The following is an 18,278-nucleotide window of genomic DNA, read 5'->3' on the forward strand; positions in this document are numbered from 1 at the left end:
TTATATCACTGAATAAGTTTCATATCTTTCGAGGCAATGGATAATCTCATGCATTTTGGAGTTTTTGTGACATGACACTTTAGTAGTTGAAATATTTGTTATATATTGCCCAGAGTCACTTTTTGTGAGATGGGAGGCCATATACATTTCATTAATTAATAAATAAATAAATAAATAACATAAGCTCACATTTTTTCCTCTCCAAACAGGGGTGTGTTCCAGATCCTGCTACTGCCAGTTTGCTCAGGGAGGCAACAAGCAGGCACATTGTGAGCCACATGTGTGGTTCGTGAGCCTGTGTGCGCACATGCACAGTACTAAAAAAAGCTGTGCATGTGCAGAAACAAAAAAAAAAAGATGGTGCCACCTGTGGCGCCACCAAGAGAACCAGCTCAGGGGCATGGCAGGCCTGGGTCACTGCCGATTCCAGCAACCCAGGCTGCAAAGGTACTAACAATTCTATATAACCGGTCCAAACAGGTAGGAACCCACCTCTGTCTCCAAGTAATAACCAGGTTTTTTTTACACCATTCAATTAAACTATTTTTGGAAGACCTCCAAAACCCCTTTTCTACCTATAATTGGCTTGTTCTTGAGCTTGTAATTTGTTCTTTTGCTACAGCCGTCAGTTCATTAATTTAAATATTGTAGAAAAAAATAATTTTATTAAGAAATAATCTTTAAAAAAAGGATCATCCACTAGTTATTCTGAGCCATTAGATTTGAATTCTTTGTCACTTTTGAGACTGTGACACTGCATTGATTTATGGTTTTATAATAAATTTTATGGTTGGTCAACTCACAGTAAAAATAAATTTCATACTAATCATTATTTTTGTATTGTTAACTTATCTTTGCTAAGAAGTAGAACTTTATGCAAATGAAGTTATATTTATATTTAACAAAATGGTTTTTTTTTAAATTGTCTTAAAAATAATAACTGTTTTTATTTCACAGTATTCTAGTATCCTTAGCAAGCAGTTCTGGAATTTGGGACAGGAACCTAGCATTAGAACATTGTATACAGGAATGGAATATTATAGCCAATCATTTGTTAATGGGTACTGCTCTTTTAATTACATTATATAGTGTAATGCAATGCTTTTGAAATGACAAATGAAGGGGTAGCAAGAATGTAACCCTTCAGATAATGCTAACTGACAGTCATTAGCAACCCTGATAACAGTTTTAAAATTAAATATTATCTGAAAAATTATGTTTCCTCCCCATGTAGCAAGATTCATGGTTAATAGTTAGTTGAATTGTGATACAATAATGCTGTGTGCAAAAATAAATTATAATATTTCATTTGCCTTCTGATAGATATGCCTTTTTTCCAATTAGCCAGCTATGACTTTGTCAAACACATCATTATTTCCCATCTGTAATATACCTTTTTTTCCCATGTGACCATCGTTTTTCATGGTGCTGGCCTTATTTAATCCTTACTATGATGTATTTTTAAAAAATAATTTCTGGGGAAAAAATGAATTATTCTAGATATTTTTTTAAAATTGTTTCTCAGTAAGTCACTTGTAATTCCATTTCTCTTGCAACTCACCATCTAACTTTTTAAAATCAATATCTGATATATCAATAAATAAGTGCCTTGTACATAAGCTGAAAAGTGAAGAAGAACGCAAGGCATATGAAGAAAGAATTTACCTGAAATTTTTCTGAAGCAAAATAGTGAGATGCAGAGAAAAATCGCAATCCATTTGACAAAAAAATTCAAATATTGCAGTACCACCACTGATAAATTAATTGTATGAAACTCTCTCACCAACTAAATGGAAAAAATAATTGCCAAATTATTGGGATGAGCAGAAGTAGGCTTAGCTATTATTTCAAAATTTTTAGCAATGTACTCCTCAAAGCAGCATTGTAGAGGAATGGAACAACTCACCATGGTCAACTTGCCCTGGTCAACTTGCCATGGCCAATTCATTGCACCAACTCCCCACAGGACAACTCATCACAACCAACACATCACAGGACATCTTGCCACAAAACAATTCAACAAATACAAAAGATAAATTAATTTTGATGGAATCAGGCCAATAAAAATGAAATTTAAAAAGTCAATCAAGAAATACAAGATTACAATGATTTCAACAAAAACATGATGATCAATAATAAAAGTGCCTGAATGGAATGAGTAATGCAGGGTTGAAATGTTCTGCTGCAAGTTGTCCTGTGGCGAGTTGGCTATAGCGAGCTTTCCTAGACCCGCATTCAAGGGCGGGTTGCTCTTACCTGAATACCAGTGCACACGCATCATGACGAATTGTGCGCACGTCCACATGTGTGCGCAGGAATCTTGTGAAGGGACACACACATGAGCAAGATTTTGGCAAATTTTTACTTTTGGCGCATGCGTGGAAGTAAAAAATTACTGAAATTGCATGCATGGGCACATCTTCTCATGAGACTTTGCTTCTGCACATGCGCAGGAACCAAAATAAAGTCAAAATAAATTTTAAAAAAAGATGATGCCATGGGATGGACCGGTGAAGACCACAATGGAGCTGTTGTGAGCAAATTGCACAATCCGTGGGCTACTACTGGAACAGAGCTCCGGGGCATACCGGGAGCAACCCACTTCTTCCCAAAATATACCTGGATTATACTACAAGCAATAGGTTTCAGCAAGCATTACAGTTCAATACTATACATCATCATATGTATCAGCAGCAGACTTGGATGTAAAATAAAAAAATCCGTATATGAAAATGATCTGCCCTTGTAAAAATGGTAATATTGACTTCCAATCTCATATTCTATTGTATTCTATCTTCTCTTGAGACATACATAAAAAGCTACTAACACACCTTCTAACTCAATTTCTGGAACAGATTGAATAATTTTATGTTCAATTTTTGCTGGCATATAAGTACCCCAAGGTAAATCACATTGCCAAGCTTGGTTTAGTAGCCTGTAAAACTATGATGGAATGGCTGTAAACTACAAATGTCTATTGAAAAAAGATATAAATACCATAGTTGGTTTTCCAACAGAAGTAATGGATTCCACTCCGTATCACCATTGCAATGATGATGTTACTACTGTGTTTTCTCGAAAAAAAGTTCCTAGTCTGATTTTTTGTAATGGACCTAATATAAGCACTAATCCAAAAATAAGCCCAGGGGGATGGACATGGCCATCTCAAGAGGTGGGGAGTGCATGGGGGCCAATGGCATCTTGCCGCAGCTGCATCCAGCCAGCCCCTTGGCACATCACAAGCACGAGCATAAAGGCAGAGAGGGGAGAAGACGGGCGATCCAGACATTCTATATGGTGTGAAGTTTCTGATTAATGCCTTAATCAGAATTAATGCCCTAAATAATGCCTTCAATTAATTAATTGAAGCCAAGCATAAAAAGAAATACAGTCATTTATTAGGTGCAATATTCCGTCAATACTCCGATGGAGTCAGAACTAACCTCATGTAACTTACAGGCCCCTGTGACCCTGGCACCTTCTTCCTCCCTGGGCATGTCATAAATCACATTCTCCAATGAACCACATTGGCAGGCTGTAAAAACCACAGCCTTCCTATTGACTCCGGTAACCTAGCATACAATATGTATAAAGGCATTTGTGGAATGTAGTTTCAATTATGGCAACCAAGCAGCTCAGTCAGTTCTCTCCCCCACCTCCTGCTTATGACAACTTGAAAACTTTGAAAGTTGACATGCAGCTGCTTGATTTACAGGAGGCTTGCATTAGGCTTGTGCAATGGCACTAGCAGAAAGGTGAAACATAGAAACATAGAAGATTGATGGCAGAAAAAGACCTCATGGTCCATCTAGTCTGCCCTTATACTATTTTCTGCATTTTATCTTTGGATGGATATATGTTTATCCCAGGCATGTTTAAATTCAGTCACTGTGGATTTACCAACAACTTCTGCTGGAAGTTTGTTCCAAGCACCTACTACTCTTTCAGTAAAATAATATTTTCACACGTTACTTCTAATCTTTTCCCCAACTAACCTCAGATTGCCCCCTTGTTCTTGTGTTCACTTTCCTATTAAAAACACTTCTCTCCTGAACCTTATTACACCCTTTAACGTATTTAAATGTTTCGATCATGTCCCCCCATTTCTTTCTGTCCTCCAGACAGATTGAGTTCATGAAGTCTTTCCTGATAAGTTTTATGTTTAAGACATTCCACCATTTTTGTAGCCCGTCTTTGAACCTGTTCAATTTTATCAATATCTTTTTGTAGGTGAGGTCTCAAGAACTGAACACAGTATTCCAAATATGGTCTCAACAGCGGGATCACAATCTCCCTCTTCCTGCTTGTTATACATCTAGCTATGCAGCCAAGCATCCTACTTGCTTTCCCTACCACCTGACTGCACTGTTCACCCATTTTGAGACTGTCAGAAATTACTACCCCTAAATCCTTTTCTTCTGAAGTTTTTGCTTAGCACAGAACTGCCAATACAATACTCAGATTTAGTATTCCTTTTGCCAAGTGCATTATTTTACATTTGGAAACATTAAACTGCTTAATTATCTAGTAAAGCTAAATCATTTGCCATATTACAGACGCCTCCAGGAATATCAACTCTATTGTACACTTTAGAGTCATCGGCAAATAGGCAAACCTTCTCTACTAAACCTTCGCCTATGTTACTCTCAAATATATTAAAAAGAATAGGACCCAGAACAGACCCTTGTGGCACACTGCTTGTAACCAGGCTCTGCTCAGAATACTCGCCATTAGCAACAACCCTCTGATATCTATGCTTCAGCCAGCTGCAAATCCACTGAACTATCCAGGGATTAAGTCCAATATTCACTAACCCTATCAGCTCTTTATGTGGAACCGTATCAAAGGCTTTGCTGAAGTCCAGATAGGCAATATCTACGGCACCACCTTCATCCAACATTTTTGTGACATAGTTAAATAAATCAATGAGATTATCTGACATGATTTTCCCTCAGTAAAGCCATGCTGGTTTGGGTCCAATAAGTTATTGTTTTTTAGTTGCTGATTTATCCTCTTTTTGAGTAGAGTCTCCATCATTTTAACTATAACTGATGTCAAGCTAACTGGCCTGTAGTTACTGGCTTCTTCTCTACTGCCCTTCTTGTGGATAGGCACAACACTGGCCATTCTCCAATCATCAGGAACATCTGTTAAAAGGGATTGGTTAAACAAATCAGTCAGGAGGGTAGCAATGACAGATCTGAGTTCTTTAAGAACTCTGGGGTGGATGCCATCTGGACCCATTGCCTCATTTATCTTTAATTGTTCAAGTTCTTCTAAGACATCGGCTTCTAAAATCACTGGAGCTGAATCCCTACAGCTGGAAGCAATGCTATATCCATCCATAGTATTATATTGCAAGCTGCCTTCTGAGAAAACTGAACCGAAGTAGCTATGCAAATGGTCAGCGACCTCCTAATTCCCATCAATATACAGTGGTACCTCATCTTACGAACGCCTCTTCTAACAAACTTTTCGAGATACGAACCGGTGTTTAAGATTTTTTTGCCTCTTCCTCCGAACTATTTTCACCTTATGAACACAAACTGCCTCTGGTGGGATGAAGGTTTTTTTTTCTTTTTTGAAGAAAGAAAAGGGAGGGGCAGCTTGGAGAGAGCGAAAGAGTTTGCATTAAGAAAGCAAGGAGAACGGAATGCTTGCAGAGGTAATGAAAGGGTATGTTTTGAAGAAAGAAAAGGGAGGGGTGGCTTGGCGAGAGCGAAAGAGTTTGCATTAAGAAAGCAAGGAGAATGGAATGCTTGCAGAGGTAATGAAAGGGTGTGTTTTGAAGAAAGAAAAGGGAGGGGTGGCTTGGAGAGAGCGAAAGAGTTTGCATTAAGAAAGCAAGGAGAATGGAATGCTTGCAGAGGTAATGAAAGGGTGTGTTTTGAAGAAAGAAAAGGGAGGGGTGGCTTGGAGAGAGCGAAAGAGTTTGCATTAAGAAGGCAAGGAGAACGGAATGTTTGCAGAGGTAATGAAAGGATGTGTTTGAAGAAAGAAAAGGGAAGGGTGCCCCCCTTGTCTTTCTTTCTTCCTTCCCACTCACCCTTTCCCCAAGCCTTGCTTCTTCTACCTGCCCCCTTTTGCTGCTCCTCCCTGGCCTCCGTTCATCTCCCTTCTAAAGTTTGGGATTTTCCTGAAGGATTTGCACGCTTTTACATTGATTCCTATGGGATGCATTGTTTCATCTTACAAACTTTTCACCTTACGAACCTCGTCCTGGAACCAATTAAGTTCGTAAGACAAGGTATCACTGTATGTATTATCTCCAGTACTAAGCTTTGTGATGCTGCAGTTTTTCTTCTTCCTATCACTGATATATCTGAAGAAGGTTTTATCCCCCTTCTTTACAGATTTGGCAATTTCTTCCTCCTTTGAGGCTTTAGCAGCATACATTATCTGTTTCGCCTCCTTCTGTCTCATTTTATACACCTCTCTGTCAGCTATACTTCCAGACTCTTTATACCTCCTATAGGCAGCCTTTTTTTCATTGACTATAGCCCTTACATCATTGCTAAACCATAGTGGTTTCTTCTTCCTGTTACCTTTAGTGATTGGCCTTACATACAGTCCAGTGGCTTTTAAGATGGCCTTTTTTAATGCAGTGCCATTTTATCCCTGCCCTTTAATTCATTATTTAAATAATAATAATAATAATAGAGCAGAGCAGAGCAGAGTCAGCTCCTCACCTTCCTTTCCTTTTCTTTCTTTTTTAAAAGTAATTTTATTGAATATAAATATTTTAAAAACATTTTCAATCAGCACTTCTGGGAGAGCAGAGCAGAGAAGAGAAGAGAAGAGAATGTTCCACGAGGAAACAAGGCAAGACATCAAACCGTAAGTGATTGATCCCTACTGCCCATTGAACACCACAAAGCCTCAATCTGCCCAGCGCACCCCAGGACCTCCAGCACCCTAGCACCATCAAACTTTTTGCCATTAGCCCGAACCCCCTGCAGAACCCAGCTTACCCTGCCTCCAGCCGAGCTATCAACCAAGGCTTGGAGCCATCAGAAGCTTGTAACCCAAGAGAATAACCAAGAGAGTAACCCTTAGTTTGAACAAGCGCTAGGAGTCCTGTTAACAACAAAAGGACCTGTAAATGCTCCATTTAAAGAGAGACTGAAAAATCTTCTAAATCACCTCCGCAAACACCATTTGGGCTAATAAGGCAAGCTTAAACTACCAGGTGCTGGCTGTGAAGGAAGAGGGGGGTTTACTGTACATTTGAAAGGCATTGTTCTTGCCTGTTTCAACTATTTGCCTCTCTCTTAAAATTACAAACTCTACAACCCTAATTGCCTCTCCCTCAACACACTATAAAGTCATAAAGAGGCCCACTAAGCAGGAAGCCAGAAACTCAGGCAAGGTAACCAAAAGACTTTCCTGAAGCACTAATACACCCACACCCACATCCTGGTAGACAGACGCTGGCACAGAACAGCTCAAATCAAAGCAGAAATGCCAATCAAAAAGAATATACAACAACAAGAACAAAAAGAACAACAAGCAACAACTGATAATCACAGCTATCAATGCTTTAAATGCAATGACATTATCAATTATCATGATGGTTTCATAAAATGTCAGACTTGCAATCAGTCTGCTCACAAAAGCTGCCTCAATATTTCTAAACATATTGCCACCTTTCTAAAAGCAAACTCTTCATTATATGTGCTCATCCTGCACCCCCAAGCTAAATATATTTAGCAGTTTGTCTGATGAGATTAACACCTTAAAAGAAGCCATCAAAACCGAACAAACATTCATAGAAAGTATTGAACCAAGACTTCTCAAAACACAACAAGAATTCACAGAAAGTATTGAAGACTCTCATCCATGGAGAAAAATATCCAAACACTGGATCCACCCGACAAAATACCACTCACCACTCCACTACCACAACCTCAACTTCAACTACTTCCAATACTCCAAAAACCCACTAATTCTACCACTGATATCTCTACCCTAGTCAAGGATGCCATGGAACATGAACAAAAACGCCAGAATGCTATCCTCTTTGGTCTTGATGAAAGTCATGAATCAGATGTAACAAGAATAAGAAATATCATCCACCTCCATCACTCACATGCACAAACAATCGCCCAAGAAGACATTTTGGAAGTTACCAGAATTGGACCTGAGCACAAGTACAATGATGGTCAATAGCTCCCCACTTCTGCAAAGTAGTTGTTCTGTCTGGGTTCCCCCAGACATTAACACCAACTAAAAACAGTAGCCAGACACGCTGGTAAAAAGCAAAGTCATTTAATATCTTTGAAAACAAACACAGATAACAAAAACTGTTCTTACAAACTGGAATGCTGTGAAGCTTCACAGAAGAGTCACGACGGCCAGACAATACAACAAGCTTCTTGCTGGCACACACACCACTGTAGATAATAAAACCCACGCCTCCCCCAAGTTTTCAGCCTTCAAGGCCATAAGCCAGAATCACAGACGCCAAGGATCTAAGCAAGGTCACAGGACTCCCAAAATATAACTTTCCACAATACAGGAAGGGCGGGCCTGCCTTTTCAACCTTTCTGAGGAGAACCACACCCAAACCCAGCTGTTGCCTATTAGGGATGGAAATACCTGGCTAATTGTCCCCTTCGTTGTGCTGCCCTTCTCTGCCTCATATCTATGATGGCTTGTGTGTTCTCATCTAATGACTCCAGGCTGCTTGCTGGGGAGAGCTCCCCCCCGGGGGTCTGAGACTGTTCCCCCTCCTCCTCATCCTGACATTCCTGTTCCCTGTCTGCCTGGTTCTCCTCCTCTTCCTGTTCCTCGCCCTCCCCCTCTGAGCATGGAGTCGGCAGAGTTCCAGCCGTTCCCTGAGGAGCCTCAGACTGAATCACAACAGTAGTATGCAAAACTAAACAAAACAGTAATTCATCAAGACCATTAACCACATTGCCAGAAATAACAAGTCCTTCAACAAACTCAGATCCAGACCAGATCTTTCTCTCCTCCAACGTATTCACTCTTGCGAACTACGGGCAGAACTCAAGAGATGCTATGAACTTGGTGAAACAAACCTTTACATAGATTACCGCACAGAAAGCATCAAACCCAAAAACCATAATTCTCCCCACATCTTCCGGTCTAACTTTCAAGCTACCATCTCACAGCATCAAACTGACACCTGCCAGACCACCATCCCACAACAACAAATGGACAACCCTACCACCTCAAACCAAGAATAGGAAAGCGTGCCCTTTACTTCCTCTAACCACCCCAAAACCAATCCCCAACACAAGACCAATCTCAAATGTAAACTATTAAATGCTAGAAGTTTAGTCAACAAGATATCTGAATTCCTCCTTCTACTTGACACCTCCAACTTTGATATAATTTTTATATGCGAAACATGGCTAAATACTTCCTACCCAGACTCCATTATCACATCAAAAAACTACCATGTGTTCTGCTCAGACCGTGAATCCTGCAGAGGAGGTGGAGTAGCTATATTCTTCAAAAAATCACTGAACCTAAAAATCCTCAAAGTTGCACAGGATTTATTGGTACCTGAAACTATTGTCTGTGATTTATCCCTAAATACCACAATTCGCTTCTTACTCTGCTACAGAGCCCCGGAGTACGACATCGAACATGCTAACAAATTATCCATATTACTAGCGTGGGCAACCAACTGCCCATACCCTATTATCTTCCTCGGAGACCTCAACCTACCACACATCAACTGGTCCTTAAATGAATGCAGCACGGAACCCATCCATTCTACTATATATAATACCGTCAACTATCTGGGATTCGACCAACTAGTAACTAACAATACCAGACTTGATAACTGTCTGGATCTCATCTTCTGCAACAGCAAAAGTACAATATATGACTTACAAATAAGAGAACCATTTTCCAACAGCAACCACAGTATGATAAACTTCAGTCTCAACTTAAGCCACACTATGAACCACCAAAATAATACAATACCAAAATTCAATTTAAAAAAAGCGAACTACGAAGTCATTGAAGCCCGCCTCTCAACATTAAACTGGAAAACTCTATTCTCTGAATGCTACACTACTGATGACCTCTACAACACATTCCTACTCGAAATGAAAATTATCATCAGACTTCATGTACCTCTAACATGTACCATAAACAAAAAAAATAACCTCCCCATCTCAATAAGAAAATTACAAACAAGAAAAAAATCTCTCTGGAGGAAAAACAAAAAAGGACAAGTTTCCAACTTCAAAAGCCGATATAAAAGCATTTGAAATCAAATAAAAACAGAATGCCTTAACTACTACAGCAAACGAGGAAAACCTTCTACGCACCAAATCTAATAGAGCTTTCTACAACTTTGTCAACAATAAACTCAAAGATTCTAGACCTATCCCACCTCTCAAAGGACCCAATAACAAAGAATACCATGATGATTCATCCAAAGCCAACCTCCTCAACTCTTTCTTTGGCTCTGTCTTTGTTAACAGCAATGGCTCATCCCCCAGTTTCATCAATTGCACCTCAACCTCCCTCAACGACTTAACCCAAGTAAACTTCACTGAAGACCGAGTTGAAAAAGCATTACGTGACCTTAAACCTTCTCTATCAGTCGGACCAGATGGTCTATGTGCTTACTTCCTAAAAAAGTTCTCTTCTGCCATAGCTGAACCACTAAGCATAATTTTTGAAAAATCCTTCAGAACCAGCACACTTCCTAAGCTATGGTCGAAAGCAATGGTCATCCCCATCTTCAAAAAAGGAGACCCCTCTCTTGTAGATAACTACAGACCAATTTCACTATGCTGCGTGCCACGCAAAGTCATGGAATCAGTTATAAACAAATCATTTACTCTCCATCTAGAAACTAATAATTTGCTCTCTAACAAACAATTTGGTTTCAGAAAAAAACTATCCTGCAACCTGCAGCTCCTCCACTGCAAAAATATATGGATAACTCATCTAGATCAAGGGAAATCTACAGATGCAATTTATATTGATTTCTGCAAAGCCTTTGATTCAGTGGTCCACGACAAACTACTCCTAAAACTCAAATCCTATGGCGTCTCAGGATCCCTCCATAGCTGGATTACAGCATTCCTGTCAAACAGACAACAAGTGGTCAAAATAGGAAGCACCATATCCACCCCCATCCCAGTTAAAAGCGTTGTTCCCCAAGGTAGTGTACTGGGACCAACGCTCTTCATTCTCTACATCAGACCTTTGCGATTACATCACAAGCAACTGTGTCCTCTTCGCCGACGATGTAAAACTCTTCAACACCACTGATAACACAACTACTCTCCAAAAAGACCTTGACGCTGTTTCTGAGTCGTCTAACACATGGCAACTCCAAATCTCAACTAGCAAATGCTCTGTCTTACACATTGAGTAGAAGAATCTGAACTCCAAATACGAACTGAATAATCAAATTATCACAGATAATCCTCACTCGGTTAAAGACCTTGGTATACTAATAACAAAAGATTTAAGTGCCAAAGCCCACTGCAACAACATAGCCAAGAAGGCTTCAAGAGTTGTAAACCTAATCCTATGTAGCTTCTGCTCTGGCAATCTCACACTTACCAGAGCTTACAAAACTTTTGCCAGACCCATCCTTGAATACAGCTCATCTGTTTGGAACCCATATCGCATCTCAGACATTAACACCCTTGAAAATGTCCAAAGATACTTCACCAGAAGAGCCCTTCACTCCTCCACTCGAAATAGAATACCCTATGAGACTAGACTTTCAATCCTGGGCCTAGAAAGTTTGGAACTAAGATGCCTTAAACAAGATCTAAGTATTGCCCACAAGATCATATGCTGCAACGTCCTGCCTGTCGGCGACTACTTCAGCTTCAACCACAACAACACAAGAGCACACAACAGATTTAAACTTAATATTAACCGCTCCAAACTTGACTGTAAAAAATATGACTTCAGTAACCGAGTTGTCGGAGCGTGGAACTCATTACCGGACTCTATAGTGTCATCCCCAAACCCCCAATACTATACCCTTAGATTATCTACGGTTGACCTATCCAGATTCCTAAGAGGCGAGTAAGGGGCGAGTACAAGTGCACTAGAGTGCCTTCCGTCCCCTGTCCTATTGCTCTCCTATATCTCCTATACCTTTCTTCTATTCCTATATCCCTTCTTCTATTCTTTCATTGATATGTTCTGTTACTATATCTTCTTTTCTATTATTTCTTAGATATATTTTACTATGAGTATCTCCTTTATAACCTTCATCATGTATTTTACTATGTGTATATAGATATATACCCACTAAAACCCTCATTGTGTATTGGACAAAATAAATAAATAAATAAAAAATAAATATTTCCCCATTTTATTGAAATCTGTTTTTCTGAAATCCAATATTTTGGTTGAAATATAGGATTGCTCACAATCAGTTTTTACATCAAACCACAAACATAGGTGATCACTGCAACCTAAATTTTCTCCCACCTTAACCTCTGAAACCCAGTTCCCATTCATAAAAACTAAATTAGAATATTCTCCCCTCTAGTCAGTGTCTTAATCAGCTGTGCCAGAGCTGCTCCTGTAAAAGCCTGTACTATATTCTTGCTTTTGCATGTAAGGGCACTACGGATATTTCCGTTAACATCAGGCATGTTGAAATCACCCATAATCACAATATCTCCCTTTACTGCCATTTGAGTAATTTCATCCACGTCTTGTTGTCATAATCCTCAGATTGCCCTGGAGGCCTATAGATCATCCCAAATCTAATGACAGAACCCTCTTTAGTTTGCATGCAAACCTAGAGAGTATCCAGCTCGTTACATGTATTTTGAATTAGTATTGCTTTTAGACTTTCCTTAACATAAATGGCTACTCCACCTCCTCTTCTCTCTACTCTATCCTTCCTATACAATGTATAACCTGGTATGGATATTTCCCATTCATTGAAGTCCTTAAACCATGTCTCAGTTATGCAACCAGATCCAAATTATCTCTTGATATTGTGGCTATTATCTCACAGAGCTTGTTGCTCAAGCTTCGAGCATTTGTACACATTACCCAAAGAATATTATTATCATTTTGTTTGTCCCTTATCCTCAACAACTACATCTATTTCATTTACAGCTCCCTTTTCATAAATTTCAACAAACTGATTTATCCTCGTTGCCTGGGGACAGAAATCATCCACATCGGTTACATCTCTGTCCCCTTTACCTAGTTTAAATGCCTGTCTAAAAAAGTTCTGAATTCCTCACCAAGCACCTGGGTACCTCTGTATGATGGATGCACACCATCCCTCTTAAACAACTCCCTATTAGACCACCTACTAACATCATGATTAACAGATCCAAAACCTTCAGCTTTACACCACTGCCTTAACCACTCATTAAACTCTGCAATACAAGTCGTTTTATCCTCCTGACCCCAAACCAGTAACACCTCTGAGAAAGTCACTGAATCAGTTATTCTGCCAACTCCACACTGAGACGTTGGAAGTCTCTTTTTACTTGATTAACATTTCTCTGGGACAAATCATTTGTGCCAACATACATCACCACATCAATGTTATTATCTTTACTTACAGCCTTCACAATATTTGTAATACGCCTCCTGTCCCTGCTGGCAGTGGCCCCTGGGAGACACTTCATCAGCCTCACCAAATCCTTACTCTGTCCCAAATCAACACCTCTAACAGTCGAGTCATTCACAAGAAAATGCATCCTCTTTTTATTTCCACTAACTGCACCTGATGGTTTGGTAACACTATGCACCTCTCTTACAACAACTTCCCTTTGGAACATCTCCTCATCCTCTACCTGAGGGGTCTCGCTAAGGTCTGCAGCAACCTCACTATTTAAATCTGCAAGAACATAGGAATTAGATAAAGAGATACCAAAATTGCTGTGCTCGTAATCTTCCTGAACCAACAGTTGTCCACACAGCCCTTCTCCTCAAGGGGCGCTGAGGAAGTGGAGGCTGCACACATGGCTGCATTACAGCACGTGGCTGGGACAATCTTTCCACTTCTGACTGCAGTGTACAAACTAAGGACTGCAACCTAGAGATCTCACCATATAAACTAGATGTCCTTATGCAAAGAGAGCAGCACCCCAAGTTCCATAAGGTACTATGGAACACAACAGCCAAACAAGTGTTACACTGCACCAAGCCAGACATCTTAACAATTTATTAAAATACAAGTACAGTAATATCTTGTCTTACGAACTTAATTGGTTCCAAGAGGAGATTTGTAAGGTGAAAAGTTTGTAAGATGAAACTGTGTTTCCCATAGGAATCAATGGAAAAGCCAATAATGTGTGCATGCCCATTAGGAAAATCCAAAACATTAAGGCTTTAAAAAAAAAAAGCAGTGGTCAGACAAAGCTGAGGCGAACGGAATGGGGGGAAGGACAGCAAGAGGTGGCAAGAGGTGGCAGTCCCAACGAAGAAAGGCTAAAAGAGCCTCTCTTGAGTTCCATGAGTCTTTCCCTCCCGTTTTTGCCTACCCCACTCTGCTCATTTCCCCCACACCTTTCTCCTGTCTTGAGCTCCATGAGTCTTTCCCTCCCATTTTTGTCCACCCCACTCTGCTCATTTTCCCCATGCAGTTTGGAAGGGGGGAGTTTGTCGCTGGGATTAAAGCAGCGCTGGCAAAAATGAAGGGAATCCCAGGGAGAGGTGTGGATTCCCAGGGAAATCCCAGCGCTTCAGGGCATCCAAGTGGCTAAGCAGCTTGGGTTCGTAAGGTGAAAATAGTTCGGAAGAAGAGGCTAAAAAATCTTAAACACTGGGTTCATATCATGAAAAGTTCATATGAAGAGGGGTTCGTAAGACGAGGTATCACTGTTCTTACCAAGAAAATCAACAACCCCTGCAATTAAAATTTAAAAAATTGGAGGAAGAGGCCAATGCCCTGTGTGGGTGCCTGCTCGGCGCATCTGCAGGCAAGCCAAGAGATGGTGGAACAGAGTGTATGGCATGTTCGGATTACTTCTGCTTCCGCCTGGCTCTGCTGTGCATTTTTCACCCAAAGGGAGACTGTTTGCAAAGGGGACGCTTTGAAATGGAGCTAATCACTCCATTTCAAACTGTCCCATTTGCAAGGAAACAAAGCTTTGTCTCCTTCTGGGCAAAAAGTGTTTGGGCAGTTACCACTGGCCCTCCTCCCCGTCCTACTGTCTGCTTGCCCATGGCCTCAATCAGAGCCAAACTCTTAGCATTCCCCTGCCTCCACCTGCCCTGCCAGCAGCAGCATGGGCAGACGCTTGGCAGCTGGTCTGGCGCCTGCCGTGGCCAGCAGGCAGGGTGGATGGAGTCCAGAGCATGCCAACACCTTGGTCCGTTACAGCTGCAGACAAGCAGACAGCAAGACAGAGAGGGTGTGGCCAGCAGTAGCTGCGCTTTCACTCTTGTGGGTCCATGCACTTTTCGCCACCTGTCATTAAAAAAAAATAAGATTTCCCTGAAAATAAACCCAAATGCTTATTTTCAAGCCCAAAAGAAAATAAGACCAGGTCTTATTTTGGGGAAAACACAGTAATGAAACATCTGCAAGCAAACAATCAAACAAGCATCAAGAACTCCACAGTTCAGTCCTGAGCTACAGATTCTCTTAGTTCTAGCTTAAGTACTGCAATGTTTAACAACAGTTTAGAGACACTAAATAAGTGCTAGGACACTAAGTCCTAGCACTTATGCCCATCGCAGCATCCCTGCAATTATCAAAATTGCAACCACTGGGCATTTATGACTGTTGCAGCATCCTGCAGTCACATGATTGCCAGTTGCATGCTTCACAATAAGCTTCAAAAAAAAATAAAGAAGCTATTAGTAAAATTGCAAGTTACAGTCACTTGATGTTTTGCTTAATGAATGCAGTTGATGCAATGTATTTTCCTCAAATATATACATTTATTTATTTGTTTGTTTGTTTGTTTATTCATTCATTCATTTATTCGATTTTTATGCCGTCCTTCTCCTTAGACTCAGGGCGGCTTACAACTTGTTAGCAATAGCACTTTTTAACAGAGCCAGCATATTGCCCCCAGAATCCGGGTCCTAATTTTACCCACCTCGGAAGGATGGAAAGCTGAGTCTACCTTGAGCCGGTGATGACATTTGAACCACTGACCTACAGATCTATAGTCACCTTCAGTGGCCTTTAGTACAGCACTCTACCTGCTGCGCCACCCCGGCTCATTGTTAATAATTTGGACAAAAGCTCCTCTGAAATCTGTATGCACATGTAAGGTATTAGACGGGTGATATGACTAGGTGGCTCAGTGGTTAAAACACTGACTGAGCTTGTTGATCAGAAAGGTCAACAGTTCGGCGGTTCTAATTCCTAGTATAGGTCTTCTGCCTGAGCAGAGGGTTGGACTAGTTGACCTCCAAAGTCTCTTCCAATTCAATTACTGTTAAAAAAATCTAAAATGAATTAGTACTTAGTAACCATCTGATAAGCACAAGAACCATGCTACTGAGAATATAAGTTTAATATACTTCCTAGCTATGGCTTTAACATTAATAGAATATGTTGGTATAAATTTGCTTGTGGATGTTGAAATATAAATATATAGTACATTGAAATGTTAAATTGAAATGCTGTTTAACTAATTTATTATTTTCATTGAATTCTTCAACAAAATTTGCTTGAGTTCAGCACTTAATTGGGAAGTAATTAGTTATATAGGTAAACATTATTTAAAAGAATTAAGGAATAAATCATATTAATGGAAAACATGTTTAAATACTTTGTTTATAAAAATATAAAAGCTAATGTATTATCTTTTATTTGTTTTCAGAACATGGACATTTGAACTACCTAGCGAAACAAATGACAACATAGCAACCATCATTGGCAAAACAGTTACTTTTCAAGATTGTTTTGTTCAGGATATTTCTTTTACTATTGCCCAGCCTATATATAAATTAGGCTCAAAAACAGGAATTTCTGCCACTCTTCCACCTGGTATGGAACCCATGGTGGATTGGGGTTCTTGTTATCCAAGATCAGCTGTCATAAGTACAGTTGATGGTCTCTTCCACACTAGCAACGGATTTTTAAATGTAGATGAAATAAAATTTCCTCCAGAGCTCGTACCACCTTCCATGACTAAAAAAGTCAGAGAAGTAGTTGTTTTTTATCCAAATGTCTTGATTCTGATTGAAAACATGCTTTATCAGGCAAGAATAGGTGAAGTAATCAACATTGGAAATATTTATTTTCCAAATATAAAAATTATTGGAATGCAAGCCCAAACTTGGTGTTCTGGAGAATATCCTTTGCTTGTGAGTACTATATTTATACAATGTTGTCTTATATTTTATTATAAAGGAAGCTGTACTCTTCCTTAAAATAAATACACCAGTTCGTTATATAATATGCAACTATTCTATGACATCAGATTAGGTAAAATGTTTGACAGCTTTTATAGACTACAGGAATTATATGACGTGATAGATTGTGTCAGGATGAGTAAATTGGAGTTGAGTCTATATGACATAGTTATGGCATAGTTAATTTTTTACTTAAAGAAATACAGTGATACCTCGTCTTACGAACCCCTCGTCATACGAACTTTTCGAGATACGAACACGGGGTTTAAGATTTCTTTGCCTCATCTTAAAAGCCCTTTCTGTCTTATGAACCTGAGCCCAGATCCGTGGGCTCTCTTACTGCGCCTGCGCTCTCGTACTGCGCCTGCGCTCTCTGACTGCCGAAGGGATTCCCCTGCCTTGTGACTGTCATCGCCGGGATTTCCCATTTGCTTGCCTGGGAATTCCACGCTGGAATTCCCCACCCCCTTTTGCTTGCACCTGAGGTGGGGAACGCCGGAGCTGCTGCTGCTGCTGCTGCTGCTGATGCTTCTTCTTCCTCTTCTTCTTCTTCTTCTTCTTCTTCTTCTTCTTATTATTATTATTATTATTATTATTATTATTATTATTATTTATTAGATTTGTATGCCGCCCCTCTTCTGCCACTTTCCCCTCTAGCCCTCAGCTTCCTCTGCTCCCCGCAGCCACCCCATCCTGCTGCCAAAATCCCCCCTAGCATACTGCTTCCTTCGCCCCATCTCGCTGCTAAAATCTTCATATCTTGCCCCAAATTCCCCCAAAAATCGCCATTCCAAAAGCTTCCTATCTTGCCGTAAATTCCCCCAAAAATCACCATTCCAAAAGCTTCCTATCTTTCCCTGAATTCCCCCCAAAACCGCCATTCCAAAAGCTTCTAATCTTGCCCTGAATTCCCCCAAAAGCGGCTGGAGGGGTGGTTTGGGGGGAATTTGGGGCAAGATGGGAAGCTTTTGAAA

At 40.2% G+C, this 18,278-nt stretch overlaps 1 protein-coding gene across 2 annotated transcripts in view; it reads left to right on the forward strand.

Annotated features, from left to right (window-relative positions):
* LOC139157369 (cation channel sperm-associated auxiliary subunit epsilon-like) overlaps positions 1-18,278 on the forward strand; it is a 129,167-nt gene that overhangs the window by 19,183 nt on the left and 91,706 nt on the right. The window contains exons 4-5 of one of the 2 annotated variants that reach the window (XM_070734067.1): positions 958-1,061; positions 16,770-17,256. In XM_070734067.1, coding sequence (XP_070590168.1) covers positions 958-1,061; positions 16,770-17,256 — 591 coding nt within the window. The remainder of the gene's footprint in view (positions 1-957; positions 1,062-16,769; positions 17,257-18,278) is intronic. The other variant, XM_070734068.1, reaches the window with a different exon arrangement.

The sequence above is a fragment of the Erythrolamprus reginae genome, chromosome 1 (assembly GCF_031021105.1).
Source record: "Erythrolamprus reginae isolate rEryReg1 chromosome 1, rEryReg1.hap1, whole genome shotgun sequence".
In the NCBI taxonomy this organism is placed as follows: Eukaryota; Metazoa; Chordata; class Lepidosauria; order Squamata; family Dipsadidae; genus Erythrolamprus; species Erythrolamprus reginae.